General features: G+C 39.2%; 1 protein-coding gene across 4 annotated transcripts in view; it reads right to left on the bottom strand.

Moving 5' to 3' along the window:
• LOC140675700 (cytochrome P450 4C1-like) overlaps window positions 1–20147 on the bottom strand; it is a 147315-nt gene that overhangs the window by 12356 nt on the left and 114812 nt on the right. For 2 of the 4 annotated variants that reach the window (XM_072910327.1, XM_072910324.1), the window contains one exon: window positions 18148–18216. The exons of the other annotated variants lie outside the window; for them this stretch is intronic. In XM_072910327.1, coding sequence (XP_072766428.1) covers window positions 18148–18216 — 69 coding nt within the window. The remainder of the gene's footprint in view (window positions 1–18147; window positions 18217–20147) is intronic. 4 annotated transcript variants of the gene reach the window in all.

Raw genomic sequence — 20147 nt, forward strand, 5'->3', positions numbered from 1 at the left:
TCATCCGACAGAGAAAGAAACATATTTGATACTGAGCGGTTTCGATTTGATGCGCATAAATAGGCTCTCCTCCTCCTCCTCCTCCTCTTCAGAAAGTATTGTTAAGTCTGATTAGACAAGTCATGCAATTTGTGCGACACCCAACGGTAATTAAAGTATCAAATTTTGACAATAGGCTAATGCCTGAAAAAGAAATACACAAACATGGAAAAATGTTACCGAATACAATACGCGGTCTCACTTGCGGCCCTTCGAATTGCGGTAAAACTAACTTGTTGATAAGCTTGATAGAAAATCCAAACGGTGTACGCTTTGAAAATTTATACATATATTCAAAATCGCTTCAACAACCAAAATATCAATATTTGAAAAATTTACTATCATCGATAGATGAAATTGGTTACTTTACGTTCTCTAATAACAGCAATGTCATTCCATAGAGAGAGGCGCTTCCGAATTCTGTTTTTATCTTTGATGACGTGGCATGTGACAAGCAAAATACGATAAGAGAGTACTTCTCAATGGGTCGACACTCAAGCGTCGATTGTTTCTATCTCTGTCAAACGTATGCCAAGATACCCAAACATCTTATACGCGACAATGCTAATCTGTTGATTTTATTTAAACAAGACGGTACAAACTTGCGACATGTGTACAACGATCATGTAAATACTGACATGTCATACGATGATTTTAGCGCGTTATGTCAAAAATGTTGGCAGCACAAGTATGGATTTCTAGTAATTGACAAAAACAGTTCAATGAGCAATGGACGCTACAGAAGAGGTTTTAATGAATTTGTGGTACCGTAAAATATTCAGTTGCTATCGAAACATTGACAGAGCAACGTCTACATAAAAAAACATGAGTGATAACAGTGATTGTGAAAAGATTGCGCGAAAAATTGCACAGACGAGCGAGTCAATTCGCAAAAAATATCGCGCGTTAAAAACTGGCAAAATTGAGGAAGATGTAGTGTTGGAGAAACAGTTTAAGCCGATTACTGATCCTTTAAAACAGCTTGTTCAAAATACCGTCGATGTAGAATCTGACGTATCGAAAATCGAACTGTTTGATATACTCGGAAAAGACCATGTAGAAAAGAAAATTATTAAAGTTAAAAAACGATCAAGAATCTCATTGAATGATTTGAGCTGAAAGCAAAAACGATTAAATATTTTATTAAATGATTTGCCGATAACTTCTACACCGAATCAAAGACGAACGATACTGGACACATCTACTCAGATAGAAATTGCGCAACCGCATCAAGTATCGTATGAGCAATCACCCGCCGAAGAAATTTTTGAAAGTACACCCGATTCGTTGGATACAACGGTTCAACGTGAATTGTAAACGTCCGAAGGTGTAAACATATTTCGAGAGCATTTAGGTCCACTCAGACAAAAATATATACTAACTTTTATGAATCAAGATAGAGATAAAGCTATGGATTATGTGTATGACATTAAGTTTTCTAACGATGGAATAATCCTCGGTGATAAACATTTTTACGTAGACAAAAATGATAATATAATTATCAATGAAGTAAAATATACGGGAACGCCGGGTCTCTATGAATTAATTTTCAAAAAAATCCCCGACGATGAAATATACACCGAAGATGATTTGCTTAAATATAAAAGTATATTACTAGCAACAAATGCGCATAAACGTGGGAACAAAGCACATAATCCAGGGACTAAAGGATATAAGTATAAAAATGTAATTGCACCGTTATTTTCTAGCAAAAAAGCTGGAAAAGTATACTACCGCGCGCTATGACTCTAAACGACAATAAGATCGACTACGTACATTGGAACGATCCAAACGAGTTGGTAGATCGTCTGCGATTACTGGATGCTTCGTGTCGAGCCGGCAACAATGCTCACGACAATGAAATCATGTCGATTATCGAAGAACTTCGCGAAGATGGTCTTATTATATATTAAATAAGTTGACGATACTGCAACACGCGTATGAGTCAAGATAAGATACATAAGAGCTATACGTAGTCGATCATCGAAGAACTTCGCGAAGCAGGAATTATTATAAATTGAATGGTGTCTCGACAAAACTAATCAGTCGATCAGCGTCGCGTGACACTTTACGAAGCATCGGAAAAAAATGCCTATCAACAAATTTGGATTATTCGATCCAAGAAATCATGTAACCGGCACAAACGGTTCTTGGGCTAGATTGGTAAAAAGTTATGTGCACGAAAACGCTCTGTGTCGCGTCGTTACAGACTTCGATGCAAGGTCGCGTAAAATTCGCCGTGTAGCGCAACCTGAGGCTGACACCGATGCCGTCAACAAACTGTACGTGGAGTCCTGCGTTAAAAGATTAATGAATCGACAGAAAGAATCAGACGAGAAACTGACTTCGCTTGAGAAGGACGTGCGAGCAATACAGATTGTGCTAAACAAACTTCAACGCGTGGCTAACGCTAACTCAGAAACAGCTATCAACCTGAATGAGTAGCAGTGAACGGGTTAGGAGCGGCTATCAAACGGCTGCAAACAATTATCGAACAGCTATGAAGGATTATCGAACTGCTATCTAACTACAATGAGTGGCAGTGACAGTGAACGACCTCGCAGCAGCTACAGCTTTGAACGAGGCTATCAGCCTCTCAAGTAGGGCTGCGAACGAGGCTACAAACACGTCCTTAACGGCTACACTCAAGGTTACAAACAACTTAAGAACTGCTACGATCGATCAAAAGACGTCTGTGAACGAGACTACGAACGGGTCAAAAACAACTGCGAAAAAGGCTGCGAACAGGTCAGGAACGATTTTCGAATGGGTGAAGGACGGCGGTGAACAACACAAGAACGGCTGCGAACGGATTAAGAACGGGTCAGAAACGCGAGCTTAAAGAACGGGAAAAAAAAGCGAACAAAACATAGAAAACGCGTTAAAAACGGAATTTAAAGAACGGCTATTAAAGGACTATAAACGAAAATGAGTGATAAAAAAGCGAACAACAAACGATCATCGAGAAAAACTGACAAAGCAAAGAATCAACATAGTTTGGAGAGACGGCAGTTGGTGAACGAACTGCACGCGCTGGCGAGAAAAAATTTTCCCCAAAAACACGTCATAGTGCGGGGATACGATGATCTGTGGCAAGCCGACATCGTCGAGATGCGTCTGTATGCTCAAGTCAACAAGGGATACAATTACATACTCACTGTTATCGATGTGTTGAGCAAGTATGCGTGGGCCGTACCGCTCAAGAGTAAAGGTGGAAGCGAGACAGCTGATGCGATTGCAGAGATAATTCGAGACGACGCGAGATGCCCGAAAAATTTTCAAACCGATCAAGGAAAAGAATTTTACAATGCAAATGTACAAAACCTCATGAAGAAACACAATATTAATCATTATTCGAGATATTCCGTCATTAAAGCCTCGATCGTGGAACGCTTCAATCGTACTTTGAAGAATAAAATGTGGAAAATGTTTACGCTCAATGAAAATTACAAGTGGATCGACGAACTATCGAGACTCGTTGAAGAATACAACACGCAAAAACATCGCACTATCGATATGAGACCTGTCGATGTTACTCTAGCGATCACAGATAAACTTTTAAATACGGTGTACAGCAACGTAAAGATTGCGGCTCCGCCGAAATTTAAAATAGGCGATTCGGTGAGCGTGAGTAAATTCAAGACTTTATTCGAAAAAGGCTACACACCAAATTGGACCACCGAAGTGTTTGAAATTGTTAAGATACAGAAAACTAATCCCGTGACATATATATTAAAAGATTCGCGCAGAAATCCCGTCGCCGGTGGATTTTACGAATACGAACTACAACGCGTTGCTAATCCCGATGTATGTTCTTGTGGAAAAGATATTGAGGAAGAGGGGGAATGAGGTTTTTGTGAAATGTTGGGATTCGATAGTTCACGGAATTCTTGGATACATAAAAATAATGTATTGTAAAAATATAACAAATACTATATAAAGTTTACATATATATTATATAAAAAATATACATATAATATTCAAATATACACATTTTTTTTTGCAACGGTATTCTGTAATGCCCCCATGGTAACATATCGATACTTTTGGATATCATATACCGCTTATCATCATACGGACTTAGAGCAATTTTTTTCTGTCGAATGGTATATACTTTATGCATTTTTGATCTTATACTCGATTGCTGCCGCGTCATTTCAATTCCTTCGTTCAAACACTGCATGTAATTGTTAAATGTTATCGTTTTCGCGAGAACGCTACTCTTGACACCTTTTACTTTTTTCGTATTCTTTTTACCATCTACTTTTAGCGCATACATTTTTGCTCTAAGCCCGACAAATTCTGTCATTATCATACCGTTATTTTCATCCTTTAAACCCGGAACTTTTTTATTCATAAGCGGTATGCCATACGCATTGTCTATCGCATAGTCGCTCGTGTCGAACTTGCTGATGTCGCGCTTCATATTCTCATACACGTCTTCACACTCAATGTGATATATGAGACAATCCGTGTCGGTGTACATGACTTTACATTTTTCTTTATACATTGGAATCATGTAATCGTGATGAAATTTGTACAAACACATCTTGGATACATCAAGTATACACATACCTACATAGATTGATTTATAAAACTTTATCTTGAGTTTACGTAATTCTACAGTGATTAAATTTTCCGAAAAAATGCTCCTGCTATGAAAATTTGGTTTCGCGATTATTGCCTCTGCGCCATACCTCTCGTCTCATTTTGTTATAAGTTTAACATCTACGCGATTGCGCACATTTTCCATCGTTTTGCCAAAAACTACATTATTCATTAATTTCTATAAATTCTTTTCAAAATCATTTTTCGCCATTGTTCTAAATTGTGTGTTTAGTTCAATATATGTACGTAACCATGGAGATTGCGCGAATTGTAATATGCGATGAATTTTTGTAACGCGAAGGTCGTGTCGCGTACATTGCTGCAGATTGCGGTAATGTATTACGTATCGTTTCTTATCGTATAAGGTTGCGAACAACTTCTCTCGCTTGCCGGGTGGCTTGTCAAGTGTCTGACAAAACGGTAAGTCAGTATGTGCATCGTGAAGATGTTGCTGGTACTCGAGATCGACTTCGAGGATATAGCCTGTAGGCGAATCGAATGCGATCGATGATAGATCAAAATTGGATATGTTGTTGACCCATTGAAAACTAGCGAAGGCAAAGATTGACACATTGCCCATCCGTATAAATTATTTACATCAAAATATATTAGATACGATGACGGTTTCAATGAGTCGTATGACTGCATGTACTTGTTATTAGCATGCGCGTAGTATATCACGTAACGCTTCTTATCGTATAAGATTGCGAGAAGCTTGTCCTCACGCTTGCCAGGTGGTTTGTCGCGTATCGGACAAAAGGGTAGGTCAGTGTGCAAATCGTGAAGATGCTGCGTATACTCGAGGTCGAGGATGTAGCCTGTAGACGAATCGAGCGCGATCGATGATACATCAAAATTGGAAACATTATCAACTCACTGAAAATCGGCATAGGGCAATGATTGACACCTTGCCCATCCGTATAAATTATTAACGAAATACATCGAGTACGTTGATGGTTTCGATGAGTCATACGACTGCATGTTGTCACGGCCAGATCAGACATAAAATATTAACAATTCGTAGAAAGAATTAAGGGCGGAAGAAGGAATTAAGTAAAAAATATTAAATATAAAAGTTTAGAAAAAGATCACGAACGAGTAAATAAGGACATTAAGAAAGATAAGCATACGTGAAATTAGACGGAAATTAGAATACGAGACGGCAGAAAGATACTGTGTAAGCGGAAGCGACAGTGAAAACAATACGTGCTCCGATCAGGACCGCCGTCTTTCCCACCTACGAAAAATTAGATATATAAAGACGTCGCAATGATCCTTGCGTCGTCGTCAGTATAAGCATTAAGCGCAACCACTGTATAATTGTAGTTGACGAAATATACTCTTTTACGATAGTGTACGGAGTGTTTTCTTTAGTGCGTGGGTTCTAATCCTTTGGGCAGCCAGAATCCCTTCTCCATTCTACTTTAGAGTAGACGGGCATAACAATGTACTTGTTATTAGTACGCGCGTACCTGTTGGAACATTGACTCAAACCACCGCGTATACCTCGTTCTATAAACATTACCATTTCAATGTCAATGAGCAATTCAAACTTAATGCTTGTATGCTTCAACATGGCATCCCACGTGTATCCGGGAAGAGTATAGTAATGCGCAGGGTCGAGCTCGTAACTCTTGATACAATTGTCACGAAAATTTTCAAAAATATCAGCTAATAACAAGACATCAATTTTTAAATATAAATCGTTATATTCGCCTAGCGTTCTAATGGAAAATCGCTTTCAAACAGTCTCGGCGTGCGCGTAATCGTTCTCGGATACTGTATCATCGGTCAAGGAACTGTAAAATGATTCGCGCGGAGGTAAACATGTATCGCGCAATTTATCTACACAATCGATATATTCGTACGAAAAGACACCTTTTCGCGTTAACAAATCAAAGTCTTCTACACATAAATTTTGATATTCAGATTGTAAAATTTTGAATTTATCTTTACTAAGAAAAGATGCTAATTTGTTGAGACTTGTTGTGAGAAATTTGAAAGAATCGATGAAACGTAATTTAATGTGATTTCGTGATTTGTCTTCCGTAAGTTTAACATTTTTCGTAAATGAAACGTATTTTTCTTTAGTTATCGGAAGTAGATCGATTCTTCTTTCGAACGCTGTGACTATTTGCTCGATTATAAAATGTGAATCGTAACCGGATAAATTGTGGAAAATAATTAGAATATAAAAAGATTCCTCATAATTTAGATTGCAATTTGAATGCGCGGGACCTCTGTACCGCCCAGTGAAGTGACAATGATCGTGTACGCGCGTATCGTCTTCCACGAATGGTTTCTCACATATATGACATTGAGTAGCGCTATTAAACTTTTCCCATCCTTCACGCGTCAAATTTACTATAAGAAGATTTGTAGATAAAATTGTTTTCACGCGCGTTGCTAAATTTTTTAATTCTTCAGCAAACCATGCGACACAATTATTATCCCGACATGAATGATACGCGGATAACGATTTGTCGTACGAGCAATGTACATAATAAGCGATACTAAATACTTGATGATGCTCGTATACATTTTTTTTCGCTTCCTCTTTGTCCGTCCTTGTCAAAACACATTCCAGGTCGGCATACACGATGAAAGGAAGCTGCTCCTTCCTGTTATAGTTGTTAAAAGCGATCCACTTATGCTTATCGCTCGGTAATCGGATAGCACAGTCATTCATCTTCCCGCAGTCTACAGTATGTGACTGTAGTTTCTCATTCGAATAAAAATAATGTAGACATCTATAAAATAGAAATAATAATTATATATTTAACATCTATAAAATAGAAATAATAATTATATATATTTCTTTTGAAGGAAAATCAATAATATTAAGTATACATACCAATCGCAGATATATTTTTGCCCATTGTGTTTATTGAGTTGCGAACTCACGAGCCGGGATAAATTCTTGATCCACGCGAAATATCCGATATCTTGCGCATCTTGGATGTAAAACAAATTGGCGTGCTTGTCTCTTTTTTGCTCCGAAAGACGAATAGGAACAATATTTTCGTTTTTGATGGTATACACATTGATTGCAATATTGTTGTAAATTTCAAACTTTTTAATTTGATTAAGAGTCACTGGAAACTCATTGTCTCGAAGATTTAGCACATCTGTATAACGCGGGTACGATAATTCCCGTTCAGCGTTTCTTTCAGCGGGATACATAGCAGCAACCACTGCCCATGCAAAACATGCATTGTCTTTGGATTGCACGTTAACTACCGCTTGCTTTATCATGATCTTTCGCGGTAATATAATATGACATCCCGCACACATAGGATTATATTTATTTATATTTACAGTCAAATTAAGTATACGCGATAATGCCCACCCACTATCACGTTCTTGAAATTCTTGGAGAGATGCTAAAGTGGGCTCGATAACACGTCGCTCGTACCATTCGCGTAAATCGGATGTACGAAAGAGTTCACAGTTTTTTGTATTTACACTTTTATTGTCACGCTTTTCATCCGCCACAAACTCACCGTTAAACATGGTATTCACTTTCACACTGCAATGTATTTTGATAGCGTCTCGCACATGTTCGAGCACGATATCACTCGCGTCTTCGAGAAACTGGCGAGGTTCGATATAATTGGTATTGATTATCGCACCAGTCGACATACGGTTCTCGAACGCCGTATCAATTTCTCGCCAAAATAGTGCAGCTTGATGCGCGCTGTGTCCGGCACCCGCGTGTACGAAACGTTTGCGCAACGCATTTTTCAGTCCTTCGAGTCGCGCGATCTTTGCGATCAACAATTGTTGATATCCGATTGATGTTCGCGGTCGTTTAATTCGACTCTGCTCTTCCAACGACTTTATATATTTATCGCATCGCACCTCCCACGCAAAGTACTCTTCCACCGAATTTATCAAGGTGGATTGAGGTGCTAAAACTTGCTCCATTTTTACATATAAGATACACTCTCACAAGCTTTGACAATAATGGCAAAATGTGACTCTTTGTTCTGATTTATATCTCATCGTTCTATAATATCATGTCTCTTTCTCTATCATGCATATTTCACGGTTGATTATATTTATAGTCAAATTAAGTATACGTGATAATACCTACCCACTATGCGAAACGTTATTCTTTTCGCATTGCGAAACGTTATTCTTTCGCGTAAATATCCGTCATTTCTATAATATCATGTCTCTTTATCTCACGCATATTTCGTGATAATGTAATATAATATGACATCCTGTACGCATAGGATTATATTTATTTATATTTGTAGTCAAATTAAATACATGATAATGCCCATCCACTATGCGAAACGTTATTCTTTAGCGCAAACATCCGTACTGTCGGCGTTCTGTATATGTTTTCATTAAGCAAAAATTTATATCTCACGCTTTGTTGTATACATTTGTAACCGAATATTTGAATCGATTTCATCATACAGCAGCCACACACGGCGCTCGAGAAAGCACGTGGGGACGATTCTTAATGATTTTTTAGCAGCCTTACATTGGCGCTTGCGAAAATACGTCAGAAATACTCCCCTCCTCATTACGTTTTGCGATATTACAAATTGCTCGCAGTACTTTGAATAGTTTAGTATCGCATCAGTTGTCCGTACATATGGTTGTGCAAAAATGTACTCCACAAAGAAATCAACAAAATGAATTTTTACATTCCAATTGAGAACGGCGAAATTCAATCAAAGAAAATGTAAGTTACAATTATTTTCTAAATATTATTTTCTAAATATTATTTTCTAAATATTATTTTTTAATATATTTTAATATTTTATATAGCGTTTTATCTCGTCGTGCGGTTTGCATACTTGGGAGGAGGTATGCCTTAACCCTGACATCTTACAAATATTTGGAGATTGGAATAAGCGTTGTATGTGGAATTGATACTTGGTGACAACCGAGGCAATCGAGTAGTATTGCCTATCGTACTCTGGCACTCATTGATGCAGAAACGTGCAGACATTAAACGATATGTACAATCGGTTGAAAGTCAGCCATTGTAGATCTGCGATCTATCTATCCAAATGATTGCATTAAACGGATCGAGGATTATTAAATTAACATTATCTAATAAGTCTTTGTATATGCAATCTCAAACATTATTACATTTATTCGATTTTGAAGAATGTATCGACCATATGCACTCATGGTTGTGTCAAAATATACATCTCGTTAATGAAAAGTTTAAACAATTTGGTAACGTTTTACAACGTAACAATATTACTAATGTAAATGATACTGTGAAAGCGATACACGAGAGTAATGCGTTCGATAGCGAATCACTCGTAGATTGTAAACTGTTGGCGTGTGCTATAAACGATGTATGATACTTGTAAAAAATAAAAAATAAAAAAATTATTATTAACATTAATGTTTCTTTCATTTCTACGACTGTTCCTCCTCACACTATCTTATTCTACGACTGTTCCTCCTCGCACTATCTTATTCTAAGTGGGGAATGGGAGGGGGAATATACCTATAACAGTTGACATTCCTCTCTCTCACCACCAGACCTCCAACAGAGGGGGGAATAATTTACCTATAACAGTTGACATTTCTCTCTCTTACCATCAGACCTCCATAATTAGTCGGAGAGGACACTCCCTTTATCACCCTCCACCTGCAGAACCATCTGTACCCCCTTTCCCCCTCAATCCGGGGACACTTGGTATCCCCCTCCTCCACCCACGGACACATCAGTACCGGGGGGGAGGGCGAGGTAAGCGGTTCCCCCCGCTTACCTCACTCCCCTCAGATCCCTGAGTTAGAACTCTCTGTATCTATCTACTGATGTTTATGTGACCTTCAAACGATTATTCAAGGTTAAACCAATGGCACTATTTAATAACCCTCTTCGAACCATATAAATTTTGTTTGAAACATTTTTCTTTAAAATGCTTTATTTTTGAGATATTTGATTGTTTCCAAATTTTTCGAAAACCCTGTATATACAGGGTGTTCGGCAACAGGTGGAACAAAATTTAAGGAATGTTTCTACATGATAAAATAAGACAAAAATCAAGCATAACAAAATTGCGATAGAGGCTTCGTCTTTTAGTTATAAATATTTGAAAATTTGCGTGAAAGAGGTGCTCGAAGCATGGTAATCCGCAAAATTTTTGGCGTGCGTAGGCTATATTGACTGAACCGTTCTCAAAATGCTCTGTGACGCAAAAATGAAGGGAATTGCCGAGCTTTAGATACCTTTTACATGAACTTTTTATATATTTATAACTAAAAAACGAAGCCTCTATCGCAAATTTCTTATTCTTGATTTTTGTTATACAGGGTGTCTCAAAATGACCGTATCACCTCTCGAATGTAAATAGAGCGGGTTAAATGGAATAGAAAAGTCCTGTACCATTTTGCGATTTTTAGAATAATTATTGAGAAATTAATTTGCAAAAATCGGCAAATCCGGCGCGAGTATCAGCCCGCTGCAAAAAAGATGGCGAGAAGGACGGCCTACCGCAAAAAAGATGGCGAGAAAGACGGCACACCGCTAGGCCGGTCGCTAAAAAATAATCGCTAATCTATTGTTCTTATCAACGCTTTTAGTCTATGCCCCTGGTAACCGCGAGGCAATGGCGCCTATTTACACCGCGCGCGCTTAGCGACCGTCCTTCTCGCCATCTTTTTTGCAGCAGCCTGATACTCGCGCCGGATTTGCCGATCTTTGTAAATTAATTTCTCAATAATTATTCCGAAAATCGCAAAATGGTACAGGACTTTTCTATTCCATTTAACCCGCTCTATCTGCACCCGAGAGGTGATACGGTCATTCTGAGATACCCTGTATATATCAAGCGTCTGCGGTAATAGCGCGACGTCCAGTTTAAAAAAAATTCATAAAATAAAGAAACAACTTCATGGATATTGTCGCGCCGCTGCCGTATAGCTTATCCGGAATTTTTATGTAATGTAAGTTTCGATTAAGATTTCTCAGGAATTAAGTCGTATTCAAAAATGTAATAGAATTTTTCTTATATAATGTCAACTCAAGCTTTCAATTGCGACCAATTTGAAAATGATTGGTGCAGTCAATCTTGAGAACTCGAAATTTCATACCCGAAAAGTATATTTTTTTCTTTAAGATTTCTTTAATACATGTATATACAGGGTGTCCCTGAATTGCCAGATCAACTCTCGTGGGTAGATAAAGCGTGTTAAACTGAAAACAAAAATCTTATATTATTTTGCTAAATTTCCAATAATTAATGAGATATAAATTAATAAAGATCGGCCAATCCGTGCCAGAATAAGCGCGCGGCGCGAAGAAGCCTCCTATTTGTTACTTGATACTAGGCGTGCGACGATACAGTATGCGGAGCGCTCTACAAAGGACGTACAAAGGACGTACAAAGGACGTACTGAAAGAGACACGTACAGTGCGCGCTGCGTTTATGTCTTGCCGCGCGCCTAGTATTAAGTAACAACTGGGAGGTTTCTTCGCGCCGCGCGCTTATACTGGCACGGAATGGCCGATCTTTATTAATTTATATCTCATTAATTATTGCGAATTTAGCAAAATGATATAAGACTTTTGTTTTCAGTTTAACACGCTTTATCTACCCACGAGAGTTGATCTGGCAATTCGGGGACACCCTGTTATATATATACAGTGTGATCCATTTTAATCCATACTCCTCATAATTTTGCAGGAAGCAATAATAGTGAAAAATGTTTCATACAAAAATTGTAGGATTTTTAGTGATGCATTACATAATATAATTAATATGACCTTGGGCAGCATTGTCAAGGTAAAGTCAAAGTCATCTTCAATTTTTTAAATGGAACTCCCTATTTTTCATTGCATTTTCTTGTAGTTCATCTCGAGTGCTTTTCAAGACATTATAATCACTCGTAAGTATTTTTTTGTTAAGTACTTTTTTTAATTGTAAGGGTCGAAAGTTACAATATTTTGACATAAAATACAAAATATCTTATAAAACATTTAGTTTTCAGCAATCTTACCTTAATATTTATAGAATAATGAGACGAATCAATTGGTGTAAAGAAATGAAGTATTGTTCAATTTTTTGTTTCAAATGATCTATCTGGAGAATAGATACATCAATCAGTGACATCGCGACATCATAGAGGGTAGCAGATAAAATTTTTAATAAAAAAATTTTTTTTTTAATTGTAATGACTTAAATGCATAATAAAAACACATCCAAAATTTATAATTAATTTATTGCACAATTTTATGAATAAAAAATGCTAAAAAATTGATTTTTTTTACTAAAAAAAACTCCTCCCCTTAAAAGTGAGTATGAAAGATAGTTGTAGCCATCGCTCATTGTATACTAAAAAGTTACAAATAAAATAAAACATATAATCGAATAAATTATGTACAAATAACTCGGAAGATAAAATTTTCTGGCAACAAGTAAGTAATTGATGCTGTGGATAGCTATTGTGAAGAGCTCGGCAAGTTGTATAAAAATAGTATAATGATCTTCGAACTAGCAATGGAACTAACAATAAATGGATTGAACTAAAAGGAGATTATGTTAAAAAATAAATATACTATTCAACCTAAAACTTTTTTTTCATTTCACTTACTTATTAAATAGCTTTCATATTAGTAAAAATCCCGAATAGGGAACCCAGCTCCAATGACCTTAACCTTGACATATGTTGTCAAGATCATGACCCTGAATAACATTCAAAAAGTTTTAGCTGTCGTTCGTTGTTTATTAAAAAGTTATAAACAAAAAGAATTTCATTATTCGTGAAACAAAATCAAAATTATTAATGTATTGCCAAAAATTTTATTGAATATTAAATAAATGTAACGGATACAAGGAACTCATTATGTTCGCGAGAGCGCGAGGTATCGAGGATTGCCGGAAGTTCGGTAGCGAGCGAAAGCGTTCAAAGAGGCTCGAAACGGTAAACGGACAACGGGCAGGATTCTGGCTGTAAGACGGACGATACTTAATATAAAAAAATTTTGATAAAAAGTCCAAGTCTTTTAATATATATACACTATTTACAGATTGTTTGTCACGTGATCGATTAAACGTAGCCGGCTTTCGATCTGCGAGATCGAGATTTTTATCGCGCTGACCGCGAGCAACGGAGCGGATAAAACATACATATAACAACCGTAGAGAAAATTAATCTCACCGCGAGCAACGTAATGAGATTGCCGAGCACAGATATCAAAGTAATTCGTGCGAGCGACGCGAGTGCTTTTATCGATATCTTATCTTAAGCGAGAAGTGCGCGGCGCGCTTCTTGTGTCGACCTTTTATTTGATTGTGCCCTTCTAGAAGATTCCTGATTTTTCTCGATTTTGATGAAACATCCGCAGGTAGTTTTTGTCTATTTGTCTATCGTTAAGTTGTTTATCAGAATCTTCTAGAAGGGCATAATTAGCCATTGATATTGTTTATTATTATGCGAGGTTCCGAGTTCGTTACAGCAAGCCTCGAACAATAGCGGAAAGGCGGCCCGCGATTGGGCGCTCGTGACGTGCGAGCTGACTCGAAGCGGCGCGCGCAATTTTCGGAGAGTGATTAGCGGGCGAGGTGCTATTGATTAATAGCGTCGCACTAATAATTTGCCATTAGTTTATCATGATCTTGAACACATTATATTGAAAAATATATCAATTCGTTCGTCATAGTTATTGTTATAGCCCCAGGAAAGGCTACAGATTTAATGAATATATATATATATATATATACATATAATTATATTGATGCAGGAATGCATCGCGAGCGAAGCGATAATCGCGCGAGCCGCTGACGCAGCGAGCCACGCGCGCCCGAGACCGAGCGCGAACGCGAAACCGGAAAGCGCTCTCGGAGACGCACCGGAAAGGTGTCGCCGAATTGCTAAAAGTACAAGTGAGGAAATTCGTCGCCTGCACTAAAACGCGAATTCAGCAACATAACCATATTTAGTCATGTTGCTAAGGGACCCCCTCCGAAAAACCATGCAGTTCGGAGGGAAGCTCAGCATCCGCCGCGATGAAGCGACGGGCAGTCGTTGATCAGATCCTAACGAGTAATAATCGTCACGGGCAGTTATTAAATAGATCGAGAATAACTAAGAGATATACGCGCGCTGGAGATAAGTCGACGCGTATCAGACTACCTGTACGACAGTGTATGCGAGAGATACCGCTCTCTTACTTTACCCGACAGTACGCGCGAGTAAAATAACGTTCGCAGGGAGCAGTGACAAAATATCACACCATTGATTTTATTTAGACTGTCATTTATTATAATAGAATAAAGGAAATAAGCAAAAAATAAAAATCATTAAAATAAAAGGAGGCCACCGCCTGACGCATCCCCGGCCATCCCTACACGATCCCGAATAATCCTGTGCCCTCTCCCGGAGGCACAACAAGGGAAACAATAAATTTAAATTGTAAACAAAGAAATTATAATAAAAAAATTTGATTATAATAAAACGAAGAAAGCAAGCAATTAAAATATTATTAAAATAAAAGAAAGCCACTGCCCGCCGTATCCCCGGCCTTCCCTGAACGAATCCCGAAAAATCCTGTGCCCCCCTCCTGGAGGCACAACATTATATAGAAATATTTCTGTGGACTGAGTGCTGAGCACTTGAAGTGTTGATACATATCAATACACAATATGTATAAATATGACAGAAAAAATCAAAACAAGTATCTATATGAAATCGTACAATAATAAATCACGTTTGACATTGAAAGGAAGATTTTATTTAAATGTGATACATTGAATGCGGGACAGAGCCCCTCCCCCTGCACTCCATCCCATAAAGAAATTAATCCAACCTCACCTTATTTACGAAACAAAATCTATTTCATACCTTAGACATAGGTTAGATTGGGTTAGCTTTTTTGTGGGGAGAAGGTGCAGGGGGAGAGGCTTTTCCCCCCGACGGCACACCACCTTGACGTGGTGGGGGGACTCACAACCCCCGGGTGATCCCGAAGGGTGCTAAGAGTGTGCCAAAATATGGATGGGAAAGAAACGGCGGTCAAACGCCGCGGATTCGGATGCCGCGGACCGGCGGGGGGGATATTGTCTCTGTTCCCCCCTCGTCGTTATCATGCGAAGGACCACCCGGGGGCTTGCCGACGAGGCCCCCGGGGGAACCAACTATCGTCTGGAAGGAGGTGTCCCGATCCCTCCTCTGCCCTCTTGAAGGGGCGTTTAAGTCCTTTATGGGGTTGCAGGAGTCGGAGGCGTGGATTGAGTACATAGAGGATGAGGATGATCAGGATGGGCTGATCGACGGGTTGATGGGTGTACTTAACACCATTTACGGCGAAGTCGGTTAGCTCGTCAGGAAAGAGTCCATCAGGAGTATGTCAGGGCCCTCACACGTGTGGAGGCCCGGGATAACTCTACCTAAACAGAAGGGGGGGACCACATGAGACAACATGTGGTCTCCCATTCTGACGCCTCCATGCAAGTGGAGGTGCCAGTAAGGAAGGTGGGGGTGCAGGTGCGACCTGCCCCCCCAGACAAGAAGGATGTGGGTCTCCATGTAAAGGGGACCCCCAAGGCTGCGGAGGCTACGCATCCCTGTGTGGATGCGGAATTCCTCCGTAGCCTTGTTAGGAATGAGGTGAAGACCGCCTTGGCCGAAGGGCTTGGCGGTCTTCACCAAGAGCTTAGGGCACGTCATCGCCCACCCTCCTCCGCCCCTAGTGAAGGAGCCGCCGCACAGCCCTCTTGGGCATTGGTGACGGCGAAAGGGGGCGGAAGAGGGAGCAAGGAGGAGAGGCTGGTTCCGTAGAAATCCCCCCCCCCCGCTAAAAGGGGCATGGGATCTCTGGGCCAGTCTTCTTCCCCTCCTGATAAGGAGAGGAAGAAGAAGGGAGGGGGCGGCACCGGTGGCCCCCTGAGGTGTTTCAAATGCCTCAGGGGAGGTCACATTGATGCCGTAGGTCCGAGGTGTTCAGGGGCGACCGGTGTTACCGGTGTGGTGTCCCTGAACACCTCGGCTGGAGATGTAGGGCGACGCCCAGGTGCGCACTTTGTGCAGACCTGGGGGTCCCTGCTGATCACGCTTTGGGTGGGGTCCTGGAGTGTTCCTCCTCTCATATGGAGGGGAGGAAGAAGAGGAAGAGGCGTAAGGCACCTCCGTCAGATAAGGGGAAGGCGTCTCCCCCGACAGAGGCAGCCCGGAGGAAGAGGGAGTCCCCTGTAGAGAAGTGTGGGGGGACCGATTTATCGGCCCCTCCCTCCCCAAGAGACTTGGATGCCACCTCCATAATGGAGGTGGAGGTGTGTCCCCACCCAGGGGAAATAAAGCTTCCTCATCCTGACGGATGAGGGGGTCATGGGGGAGAAGGAAGGGATAAGACGTAGTCTTCCCCCCCTTTCCCCCATGGAGCAGTAAACTCGGGGGGTCTTGTAGACCCCCCTTGCCCCAATCTGATCCAACATCTGGTCATTAGCGGGAGAGATGAGAATTTATTCTCACCTCCCCCAGGGGCCAAGGAGGAGTGGGTGCGGGAACAGCCACTCCCCATTGCACCTTGGCCCCAGGGAAGGTGACGGCGCTGTGTGGCGGTCCCACACAGTTTTCTCAGTGGTGCACCATTGCAGGAAAATCCCCCCCCCCGAACATCCGAGGGGATTGGCGGGGTTGGGTTCTGGTAGAATGCGAGAGCGACCCCAGGGCCCACCCATCATCAACCGCCGAGTAGGACCGTCGTCAGGTTTTTAGTGGGTATACCCCGATTATAGGGGGAGTCCCACATACCCCCGGGGAGTTCCCGCTCCCCGGGGGATGCATAAAGCATTTTCTTGACGCAAAAAAAAAGGGGGGTGAGGAGCTTCGGGGTCAAGGGGGAGTGAGCGCGGGGACGCTCACTCCCCATTGCACCTTGACCCCAAGGAAGTGGCGGCGTTGCGTGGTGGTCCCGCAACACCGTTAACAATGTGCCGTTGAATTATCGTTCAACGATTCATTGCCGGAAGAAGGCGCCCCTTTTTTAATTTATTGAAGGCCTGGGTGCCCGGCGGGGGTGGGTCTTGGTTGAATGCTAAAAGCGACCCCAAAGCCCACCCACTTGAAACCGCCGAGGCAAGACCACCGTGAGGTTTTAGTCGGTGAGAATCCGATATAACCCGCTCCTCTCCCCGGAGGGACAGGTATGCATAATGCATTTCCTCACGTAAAAAAAAAAAGTAGGAGGAGAGGCTTTGCCCCTTCCCCGCTCACGCATTCAATGTATTACATTTAAATAAATAGATCCATTAAAAGTACGCCTCATTAAATATACAAGTTGTGAGAAAATAATGAATTAATTATGAAACTTTTTTTGTTTATAACTTTTTAATAAATAACGAGTGACGGCTAAAACCTTTTGAATGTTACTCAAAGTTATGACCTTGACAACATATGTATGTCAAGGTCAAAGTCATTGGAGCTGGATCTCTTATTCGGGACATTTACTTTCATATTTACCAAATAATGATTTTATGTTAACATTAAAATTTATTTTTACCTATTATAGAAAGAAAGTACCTGTACGTCCTTGTGTTCAGCTAACAGCAGTAACGTGAAGAAAACACCCATTGCTACAGTATCGTGACCCTGTAATAAAAAGTTTTTATTTGATTTATTAAGCATGTATTTATTTGCATATTATTTAAATCATATTAATTTTAATAATTTAATATATATATAATTAAATTAAATTAATACGTGTTTACTGTTTGTGGACACCAGTTTGAATATTTAATAAAATGATTCCATAATATTGACAATTTATCTATCCTTCTAGTTACCTACTCTAATCAATCGTAAAGCGTAAGGCCGGATAAAAAAGGCAAATTTGTGTATATATATATATATATATATATATATATATATATATATATATATATATATAATCATAATAAACTTAGAATACGTCTTTGAATGTATCTTTCTTCCGCACAAATTAACATTAATAATAATATTAATTACTTACTTTGAATATTATATTCCTTCTCTTTTTCTTCTCTCTATTTTTCGCTTAGTATAAATTTGAATTACATATACATTAAATATACAATATAATGGGAGAGGGCTATACTTACGTCTGTATACAAAACATAACATACAGGGTGTCCCAAAAATGCCGGTAAATATTTTAATGGCAGGTTTTTTAGAACATTTTAAGACGAAAAGTTTAATACAAAAATGTCGAGGCTACAATAGTTTTTAAACTGGAAGCAATTATATTTCATGAATGATAGGGCTGAGATTTCGCGCTCTCAGGTGCGGCAAAATAACAAGTGATAAATGTGCTCCTATAAATAGCGCTCTTTTCACGATATTAATGTTATGTTAGCACTTGTTATTTTGCCGTACCTGAGAGCGCGAAATCTCAGCCCTATCATTCGTGAAATATAATTGCTTCCAGTTTAAAAACTATTGTAGCCTCGACATTTTTGTATTAAACTTTTCGTCTTAAAATGTTCTAAAGAACCTGCCATGAAAATATTTACCGGCATTTTCGAGACACCCTGTATGTTATGTTTTGTATACAGGCGTAAGTATAGCCCTCTCCCATTATATTGTATATTTAATGTATATGTAATTCAAATTTACACTAAGCGAAAAATAGAGAGAAGAAAAAGAGAAGGGATATAATATTCAAAGTAAGTAATTAATATTATTATTAATGTTAATTTGTGCGAAAGAAGAAATCAAACAAAGAGTAGTTAAAAGTAATGCATCGTCTACAATGGCAGCAAGAGTAATGAATAAGGCTGTAAGATGTCGGAGTAAGCTGTTGTTTCCGCTAAAATAAGGCGTAGAGTAAGGCGTAAACAAAATGGTTCAATTCCATTTTTTACGGTTTACTCTCTACTTTGTACTTCCATGACAGGTGACAGGAGCAGGTTAATTTGCCCGTACTAGCTGTGTTAATCTTTAAGTTGTCGCGCTATTTTTTAAAACCAAAGAATTAATTTACCTGTCGAGTCAATAAGTAGAAAAAAAGAAAAATATAGGAGTTTATATTTTTTATTACAAAAATACAAAGGTTAATTTGACATATACATTAAATTAATAAGTAAATATGTTAAATTTTAACCTCAAAATTTTTAATAAAAAAATTTCCAATTACTTAAGTATTATTACACAATATTATTACTTAATATTATTACTTAAAAATATTATTACTTCTTTTCTTTTTTTCTTCTCTCTCCCTCATTCTTTTTTTTTTTTTTTTGCTTATGTTTCGTTTTCTTTAAGTTAAAATAAAGCGTCCTTTCTCTTCTTCCCTCTTCTCTCATTCTTATGCGTCGTCTACAATGGCAGAGTAGTGGAGTAAGAAAGTAGGCATTAGGCGTAGGCTGTAGAATTAAACCTCTTTACGCCAGAGTGTCTACAATATGGCGCGTAGTAATCACGGCGTATGTCAGATTAACCTTTGTATTTTTGTAATGAAAAATACAAACTCCTATATTTTTTCTCGTCTACATCTCTTTAGGGGGGTATAGAGGGGTTTTTAGAAGTCTCAAAAATGAGAATCT

This window comes from Anoplolepis gracilipes, unplaced genomic scaffold, assembly GCF_047496725.1.
Source record: "Anoplolepis gracilipes unplaced genomic scaffold, ASM4749672v1 Contig18, whole genome shotgun sequence".
In the NCBI taxonomy this organism is placed as follows: Eukaryota; Metazoa; Arthropoda; class Insecta; order Hymenoptera; family Formicidae; genus Anoplolepis; species Anoplolepis gracilipes.